This window comes from Nicotiana attenuata, unplaced genomic scaffold (genome assembly GCF_001879085.1).
Source record: "Nicotiana attenuata strain UT unplaced genomic scaffold, NIATTr2, whole genome shotgun sequence".
Lineage (NCBI taxonomy): Eukaryota > Viridiplantae > Streptophyta > Magnoliopsida > Solanales > Solanaceae > Nicotiana > Nicotiana attenuata.
Window position 1 is genome coordinate 146,484 of NW_017671073.1, and position 10,330 is coordinate 156,813.

General features: G+C 42.7%; 1 protein-coding gene across 1 annotated transcript; it reads right to left on the reverse strand.

Moving 5' to 3' along the window:
• Positions 1–1,885: 1,885 nt before the first annotated feature.
• Positions 1,886–2,275, reverse strand: LOC109205682 (extensin-1-like). Its single transcript, XM_019368423.1, has one exon. It carries the CDS (start codon positions 2,273–2,275, stop codon positions 1,886–1,888), a length of 390 nt encoding a protein of 129 aa, XP_019223968.1.
• Positions 2,276–10,330: the final 8,055 nt, after the last annotated feature.

The window sequence follows — 10,330 nt, forward strand, 5'->3', positions numbered from 1 at the left end:
TCGGGGGCAAAGCATCTCCCCGAGCGAGTCAGACCATGGGTCTCACAAACTTCTTCTTTAACCTCTTTCCCTTTGTAAAGCACTGTCATTCGGCCATAATTCCAAGGGACGACCTTGCTGTTGACTATTGGTAGCTGAGTTACCGGTTTGATAATAACAGGCTCTGTGCGAGCACCTTCCACAACTACAACGGGCTTGTTGGCTGCCCCTGGCACTACCACTTTTGCTTTTTCTTGTTTCACTGCAACCTTGCTCGGAGGCTCCTTCTGAAACACCACAACTGGTTTACTATCTCTCTCTTTCAACTTAATCAACGACTTCCCACTAGTTGACTTCTCACTTGGCCTGACTTCACTGGACCTGATCATCATTACAGTCTGCGAGGGCTTTTTAAGCTCTCCTCCTTTTTGCACTATCTCAATCATATTGGTCTCATGATGGGCCGGGAGCGGATTCTGGTTGATGTTGGGCGTTTTTGGGGCTTGAACCTCGATCCGACGGGTATCAATGAGCTCTTGAATAGCTGTTTTCAATTTCCAGCATTTCTCTGTGTCATGCCCCGGGGCCCCTGAACAATATTCATAACTCACCGAGTGGTCAAGATTTCTCGAAGGGGGGTTTGGCAGCTTAGGCTCAATTGGATCCAACATACCCAACTGTCTCAACCTGTGGAATAGACTAGTATATGATTCTCCCAGTGGAGTGAAAGTCTTCTGCTTCTGCGACCTCTCATTCTTGAAGGTTTGATTTGGTCGGAAACCTGTTCCAGGGGAATTTCTGTAGGCTCTTGGGGGTAGATAGGTATTTTTGGGAGTTGGGTAAGTATTCTGTGGGGTTGGCGCACGCCATTGTGTGTGGGCTGGGGGTTGAGTGTATGTCTGAGCATGATGGACAGAGAAGTGGGGATCTGGAGGTGGGTAGTAGTGTTGTGGTGAGCTATATGGAGTGTGAGGGTAAGTTTGGGGGTAGGGTCGAGGCTGGTTATAGTAAGGTGATGGGCCCCTGGACCAAGCTCTTGACTCAATTACTGCAACGTCCTCTTTCTTCTTTTTTCCCAATACACCCCAGTGCCGTTTTGAATAGCCTGGGTGGTCACCTTGATTGCTGAATAACTCATGATTTTGTTAGATTTAAGTCCTTCCTCTACCATGCTTCCCATTTTCACCACTTCATTAAAGGATTTCCCTACTGCCGACACCAAGTGACCGAAATAAGTGGGCTCTAAGGCCTGCAAGAAGTAATCAACCATTTCACTCTCTTTCATCGGAGGGTCAACCCTCGCTGCTTGCTCTCTCCAACGGAAGCCGTATTCTCTAAAGCTCTCCCCTGGCTTCTTCTCAATCTTGGTCAATGACAAGCGGTATGGAACAATTTCAAGATTGTACTGAAAATGGCATCCATTTCACTCTCTTTCATCGGAGGGTCAACCCTCGCTGCTTGCTCTCTCCAACGGAAGCCGTATTCTCTAAAGCTCTCCCCTGGCTTCTTCTCAATCTTGGTCAATGACAAGCGGTATGGAACAATTTCAAGATTGTACTGAAAATGGCATGCGAAGGCTTGGGCCAGATTGTCCCATGTGTACCACCGACCACGATCTTGCCGGGTGTACCATTCCAAAGCTGAGCCACTTAAACTTTGACTGAAGTACGCCATTAGTAGTTCATCTTTCCCGCCTGCTCCTCTCATCTTGCTACAAAAACCTCTCAGGTGTGCCACTGGATCACCATGCCCGTCGTATAACAAACTTAGGCATCTTAAATCCTGCTGGTAGTTGGACATCTGGGAACAGACACAGGTCCTTGTATGCCACGCTCACTTGTCCACCGAGCCCCTGCATATTCCTGAAAGATCGCTCCAAGCTTTTGACTTTCCTAAACATCTCCTCCTACTCAGGATTCTTAGGTGGCTTCTCAGTTTCCGCCGGGAGATCAAAATGAGGAGTGTAGGAATAGGGTTCTGGAGCTTTGAAAGTGGGCTCCGGGGGGTAATATTGGTTATCGTGAGCTTGGAACAAAGGCTCGCTGGAGGATCTGTGGAGTGTAGCGGGAGGGGGTGCCACGAAGACAGGAGTGGCTGCTGGAGGAGGGTACGGAACTGGTTTAGGTGGTGGAGCTGGTGGTGTTTGGGAAGTTGTGCTCTGGTAGTGTTGGTAAATGGGAAAGCCCGGGGACGAATCAGTGGCAGGATGATCCTGTGACTGAGCCAATGGCGGGATGAAGGCAGGGTTGGCAGGGTAAGCTGGTGGTGGTTGCCCTTTTGCCCAGGCCTGGTACATTTCGGCCATCTGTTGCTTCAACTTATACATCTCTTCTTTCATCGTATTGACACCCAACTCTTCCCCCTCTCTCGAAGGATCGATGACACTCGCATCAAGTCCCTGGTTGGCCATGAGCACTTTGTTTTTGGAATGGGTGTTGCATGGGTGAGTTGCCAGAATGCCACACAAACTAACCACCTGCCTATTACTTGACGACAACAACAAACTTGTTAGTGATCAGGGTTTAACAGATAGGCAACCACACATTTTGGGGAATGAATGCACCTAAACAGTTAACCGTTTCTATTATGCATTTGATCGGTTGCTTGCGTCATCCCGGCTTTTCCTTATTTCTATTTGCAAATTCCCTTTCTTTTTTTTCTTCATTCTTGCCTTTCTTTGACTTCTCTTTGTTTTTATTCACTCATTTCCCTCTCTTGTTTTGCCATTGTTTCCTTCTCACGGTCTTTTATTTTCTTTCTCTTTTTTTCTTTTTCTCTCTTGTTTTTCCTATCTTTCTTTTCCCTCTTTTTTTTTTCTTTTTCTTCTTTTTTTTATCACTCTTTTTCTTTCTCTTGGTTATGGTCGAATCCTATGGAGATTGCTTACGTATCATGACCCCGCATGAATCAGATCGAGCGTAGTTCTTGCAAAAGGTAAAGAAACAATAAAATATTTTTTGGAATTTTCAATTTTTCATAATAAACCAAACTTTGATTAAAAAAATTCGAAAACCAACAGACTCAAACAAGAACTAACAGACCCCGATGAAAGACGAACTACAGACTCGAAGAACAACTAACCCACATAAAAAGAAAATACAGACTCCAAGACAAACTGACAGACTTTAATGGAAAGGAAAACAGACTCAAGAAATTACGAATACATTAGTGCTTCAACTGCTCCTGGGACCCGCGGGGCATCATTCGGCCTTGCCGCGGGTTGACTAGCTAAATCCCCTAGGAGGTGGTGGAGATCTTCCATTACCCGATGAACAAAAAGCATCACGGTGGCGAAGAACATAGATCTAGTCATATCTTCACAACTGTTGCACTTCATCGCGATGTAGTGGGCGATCCTTGTGATTCTCTCTCTTATGACACCCTTCTCTTGCAACAGACGCCCAATCTGATCGACTCTGGCTCCCAAAGTTTGTTCGGCCAACTAGTTCTATTCTCGGAGTTGTTGCAAGTCTCTTTCTAGCCGTGCCATTGCCATATATCACTGTTCTCTTTCGACCTTGAAGTCTTTCGCCTGTCTGATTTTCTTATTCTCCGCGGTGATGATCTTTTCCTTTAATCCTGCAACCTCACTCTCGAACTCTTCTTTCAACTGCTTAACCAGACGTGCTCGTTCTGCCGCATTTTCAGCCAATTGTTTTCGAGCCCTGACGAGTTCTCTTTCTGCTTTGTTCAAATCAAAACTGTAGTCATTCACCTTCTGTCTCAAATTATCTATAAGTTTTGCATCTTTGGCACTTCGGACAGGGTTTTCTGCCGCTACTTTCATTTTCTGAATTTGGGCTCGAAGGGCCTCATTTTCTTTGGCTAGTTTCTTCTTTTCGCCCTCGTCCGCGGCGGCCTGCAAACCTTTCTCAAATTGCAAATCCATGACCTGCTTCTCCAGTTTGCCTATTGTAGCCCTGTACTCGTGTTCTTTAGCCAACCAGTCCCACTGTTCCTGCGACGCTTCGACGAGTTCCTGGAGATGGGGCCTCTTGGCTGGCCTCTCAACTCAATTTCTCTCCTATACCAAGCAAGGTATCCCGACGACACTTCACCTTTGGACCGATCCCGTACACAAGTATTTGCTGTTAAGTATTGACATTCGTTCCAAATTTTGTGAACTGGTGCTTCATGAAATTGACCGTTAGGCCCGATCTCGACTACTTGGCCACTGAGATCTTCATTCTTCGGGACTATTTGGCATCTCCCCAACTGCCTCAAAACTCGATACGGGGCATAGGGCTGAATACTCCTGAGTCCCATCAATAGGAAATGAGGTCCGATGGTTGGCATATATATGATTTCATCCACAGATAACCATCCAAATGTCCACTCTATCTGGCACGCGGTGACGGAACGAAGGTGTGCTACCCACTCTGCGACCCCCTCTGGTAAGCTGATCCCATCAACCCTCGTGGAAAATTCTTCTATGCATGTCTTCTTTGACGACCCGTAACTCATAAATCGAGGACGATGGCATAAGTGTTCGATCATCCACATCTGCAGCAGCACATTACAACCCTCAAAAAAGTCCCCTCCAGCTTTGCAGACAGTAAGAGCGCGGAAGATTTCAGCTACTATCATGGGTGCGAGGGTGCTGTTGGCCTGAGTAAGCAAAGTACTAACAACCCCAGCTACTCGTATGTCAATATTCCCGTCTTTTCTAGGGAACACCAGAAGTCCCAGAAAGGCCACCATAAATGCAAAACACTTATGTTCTTCCTACTTAAGGCGGTTTCCTTTGCTACAGATTTGGTTTTCTAGCTTGTTGAACCCTCCTATATGACCATATCTGTTGTATATGAACTACAAAGTACAAAAACCAGCTGCCAAGTCCGGGTTGTGTACCACCCTGCTTATTTTCAAGGAATCCAGGAACCTGTGTACGGCTACGGTCCTCGGAGCAATCAGTTATTGGTGTCTCAGAGGAACCTTGGGACCCCCGATGTATCCGGATATCTCTTCCAATGTTGGTGTAAGTTCAAAATCTGAGAAGTGAAATACATTGTGAGCCGGGTCCCAGCATATGACCAATGCCCTTATGATGTCTCCCCTGGGTATAACCTCCAACAGTCCGGGAAGGCCCCCCAAATATTTCTTGACCTCGTCTTGCCCTTCTCCACCTAAATCATTCTACCACAGCCGCAACTCCAAAGGGATTTTGCTTATGATTGAGAAAGGTTCATTTTGGATTGTGCTCATCCTGCACATTTATTAAGGTGATTAAGCAAAACAGTCATGATTTTATTCTATTTGACTCCAAAATCAAAAATTGACCCCTTCTTTTTCATATTTTAATTCTAAAACCAAAAGCCCAGCTTTGTAGATACGGCCTTTCAGCACTTCCGGAGGAAGATTTTAAGGTTGTGCCCGCTAACTGGCCAAAAATTAGAAAAAGACCAAAGATGGTTGTTTATGCAAAATCAGCCTTCCGGCGTCCCTTTCGGGAACATTCGGCTATTTTTGACAAAAACGACATCACCTTACCTATTTACAATAAAAACAAAATTTTGTTCATTTCGGGCTATTCTTGCAAAAAGAAGTTGGACCCGATGGGGGTTGCCTACGTATCCCACACCCTGTGAGAATCAAACTGGCGTAGTTCGGGCAAATAAAACAAACTATTTTAAAAAACAAGACTCCCTTTTTTCATCTCATTGGCGAATATATAAACTATTTTTTGAACACAAGACTCTTTTTTTCCTTTTTCATTGGCAAATAAAATAAAGTATTTTTGAAAAGAAACACATTTTTTCAATCTATTGTTTCTTCATTTTTCCAAAAAAATTTGGCAGAGTTTCGACACTATTTGGACATTGGTTTTTCCAAAACAGGTAATTATCTCTCTTTAACCCTCATACCGCTGTTTCTCTCCCCTTTTTTTCCTTTTTCCCCAAATATTTGAAAGCCGGTCAGCATGCAAGTCCGTAGCAAATAAATGCATAAGTAGCACGTAAGATGCATCAGGATGGTCTTTTCATTTCAGGTCACCTGTCCTAGACGGACCTAACCCCTGTGTTGAGTCCCCTATGTCAAACAAACGTTCCTACTAGGGATCCGGCATGAGGCTTTGTTATACTAGGTTCAAAACCTGGGTATTTGTTCTAGACTGTGTACCCGAGCGGACAACTCGAGTCGAGGAGGGGGCTACGTACCGGGGACCCGAAAGATCATCCGGCTTAGTAACTTGTCCGAGCCTCTTTCTTATTTCAAGGTATGACACTAACAGAATAGGGAGTCTCGACCAGCAAGCACATCCCCGAAGATAAGAAGAGAAGGGTTTCGTAACAGTTTATATGTACAGTTCAAATAATATGAAAGCGGTAAAAGCATCATTTTGCACATTAAGCCCAACATGTAAAAATATCAGATAATAAACAAAGCCAAACACAACAATTATTCTAAGCTCGAATTCTTGAACCCTGAACCAAAAGTTCTGGGTTCATTTCCCCAGCAGAGTCGCCAGAGCTGTCACACCTCCTTTTTTCACTACACGCGCAAGGGTATAAAGGAGTTTTTCCAATTAAAGGACAATCGAAACGGGATTTGTTATTAAGAGATTCAGAGTCGCCACTTGGGAGATTTACGGTGTCCCAAGTCACCGGTTGAATCCCGAATCTAGGAAGAGAATGACTCTGTTTAACAGTCCGCGAACCAGAAATCCGAGTAAGGAATTCTGTTAACCCGGGAGAAGGTGTTAGGTATTCTCGGGTTCCGTGGTTCTAGCACGGTCGCTCAATTGTCATATTTGGCTTAATTATCTGATTTTAAACAATTATGAACCTATGTGCAATTTTAGTTTTAGCCGCTTTTATTCATTTTTAGAGAAAATTGCAATATTATTAAAACACGTCTCGAACCACGTCACATAAATGCACCCGTGGTTTTTGACATATTTTAACATCGTTGAGATTTGGATTTGGGTCACATAAATGCGCACCGAATTTAGGAAGGTAAAATTATTAAATAACGCGCCTAAAGCAACTAACGCGTTGTTAACTTTGCGAGGGCCACGGAAATTTGCTAAATGGCACACCTCGAGTTCTATGCATTTTAAAAGATATAATTAAAGAGGGCCACGCAATTTGCGATTTTATTTGGCGCGGCGCACCTCGATTCCATTTTAAAGAAGATTTAAACTAAAAGCTCGAAGGGCCATAGACTATTTATTATCTACTATGGCTCACCTCAAACCTAGAGAAATGATGGATTAATAAACAAGGGCTATTAGGACGGTGACTATCTTGAGCGTCCAAGTTTGAGCGAACTCGGCACTAGAGTATGGCCCACTCCAACGTTGGGCCCAGAAATGAAATCCAAAGTCAAATTCAGAATGCCGCTGAATGCTTGACATACAACGTGGGTTTGGGCCCCAAGAATCTGCCGTGAAGCTGGCCCAAAGAAGTGAGGTCGAGAACCCCGATCAAGCCCCTTTGACAATACCATTCAAGCACTTAATAGCTCATTTATTTGCAACAAACCAAAATAATGCAAGACCCAATTAAATCAGAATCCAAGTCGTGTGCAGGAACTTCCGTTTAACCCCCAGATTTTATAATTTCTTCACAAGGAATGACAGGTAAATAACTTGATTAAGCGCTCGAACACTTATTGATTTATCACGTTTGACATTAAGCTGTGAACTAGTTATGCAAAACCAAGGCCAAATCCCTTTGTTTCACTTTTCAATTACAAACACATGGACAAAATTATGAGTCGACTGCTGAAACGGGTACCAAACAACTCAGACACGAATACTTAGGATTGATTGGCCATTGTAAAGCCATAATCCCAAAGATAGCTTTCTATGAGCAGGAAACTTACCACATGAAGTGAACAAACACAACACCTTTTAATTGAACTTCAGCAACTGCAGTTACTTTCTAACAAATAACCTATATACTTAACCCAGCAAAACTGACTCGAAATCGGCACCTAATAAAATGGGAGATCCAATGCAGTAAACTTCATATACAAAATACAGGACTGTTAACTAACACCATTCACCTGAAAGTCATTGCCAGTCCAATTAGAACCATATAACAAAACTTTAAACCTTATAACTGATCAGGTAAGAACTATTACATTTAATTTCAGGTCTGAAACCTATTGATTACAGCCATCAGAGTAAACATGCATTATACTAAACAAACCAAAAATCATGTGATACACGAACAATGGCATAAGTTAAAGCTAAGACATGTTGAATCTACTTTCATTTCATTCAGCAAACCAACACTTCATACATGATTTCAAGTTCAAAGTGTGTACCTGGAACAGAAAGAAACGAATAAGAAGAGTGAGGTCAACAATCAGCAGTAGCAAGGACAAGAACCAGCAGCAAGCAGCAGCAAACAAACCCAAATCCAACCAGTTTTTAAACCCAAACAATGAAACAAGCAGTCCAGAAAATCAACTTCAAACCCAATAGTCAAAATCGAACCAGAAATGAACCAAAAAACACTTGAACACCAACTGATTAAACTCATTTTACCCTTCAGTTGCTCAGAAATAAACTCAGAATGAATATCACAGGAATTTCTAAGGATTTTTCAATAGAACAGTAATTTTTATTTTTAGCCGTCTGTATTCTGGAATTTTCAGCCCTCTAATTCTTCAGGTGTTCTCTTTTTCAGCTCTCAAAACCCCTGACCTCTAAGGCCAGGCAATGATGCCTTTATAGGCAAGTAATTAGGGTAGGCTTCAGAATCAGTTTTTTACCCCCTTACCCCTTTTGAATTTTTTGTTTTAACTAAGCCACCCCTAAATTCCTGACTTGCTACCCAAGTAAATGCTATCAAAAACCAGAAATTTCATTCTGACCCCCACCTAGAAGCTTCTAAATTAGTTACCCAAGATTCCCTTCTATCCAATCTACCCAAATTACCCTCTAAACCTTGTCAATTTACTCCCACACTACAAACCAAATTAACCAAATGCCTTGGGCCTCGATGAGCTTCAACATCCCCTTGGGCTCTGATAGCCCTTTGTTCAGTTAAGGCTAATGAATTCCTATGCAGACCAAAAATGAATCCACTTCATAATTTTGAACACCAAAGCAGTACCGGAAAAATAAAATAAAACAAAGCACAAGAAAATTATCAACTAACAAAAAAAACAATCGAAGATTAAACTAAAAATTGCACTGAAATAACTCGATCATAACAATTCCTAAAACAATAAACATGGAAAAGAAAGAGAAAAGGACAGAAGGGGGATAATAATGAGGAACAAAATAGGAGTACCTAAATATGCAGGCGGACGGGTCTTAGACAAACCCTGTTGATTTGGGGAAAGTTGAACCTCGAAATGGGTCAAAATCAGTGTTAACCATTTGCTCTTATGGAGAACAAACGGTTAACACAAGTTCTGACGTATTAAAGGCTCGAATACCTCTCGAACAAAACATAACACCATCAGATTTGAGATTTGGAACTAAGGTATGATGAGGTTTGAAGCTTTGCCACCGGCCGGAGATGGTGAAGACCCTAAAGGCGGCGAGTCTAGGGTTTCCCAAATTCGAGGGGTTTGGGTGGGATTTGAAGGAAACTAGTTGGGGATCTAGGATGGGGAGGTGGAGATGGATGTGTGGTGTAAAATTGGGGGCGTTTGGTGGCCGGCCGCCGTCGTGAGGCGATTGCCGGCGGCGGCGGAAGGCGGCGTTACAGGGGAGGCTTGGAGACGAGGAGGGGTAGGGGGGAAGAGTTTCAGACATTGATATACCAACTGACCCCTGGTTTAGAGCTGTAGGATCAAAGATTCTCGACGGCTCAGATCTAAACTAGACTAAAACGGGGTCGTTTGGTTGGGGATGAGGCTGGACCGGGTAACGGGTCGGACTTGGGCGGGTTTGTGAGGAAAACTTTGGGCCTGGGGTTTATTTGGGTGTGGGGCACTGGTTTGGGAGGAAAGATCTTTGGGCCTGGGCGAATTAACAGCCCAAAACCTAGTATCTCTTTTTTTTTCAATTCTTTTCATTTAATTTATTTCGATTTTCTTTTCTTCTTCTCCTTTTTTTATTTTTTCAAAATTAAGATAATTCCTAAATTAATTTTTAGAAACTCACTAACTAAAATAAAAGCACTAATTAAACCTAAATTATAGTTAACTCAATTAATTAAAAACCAATTAAAAGGAAAGCTACTTAAAATAAAAGTTAAAACTAAAAGTGCAAATTACACTATTTTTTTGTGATTTTTCCTTTTTATAAAATAACTTAATTAGTCAATTAATCCTAACATGTCAACTGAAATCCTAAATGGAAATGCACAAATATTTTTTTGTATTTTTCATTGGTCAAGATGACATAAACATGCACAAATAAATGCAGACAATTAACGGGAAATAC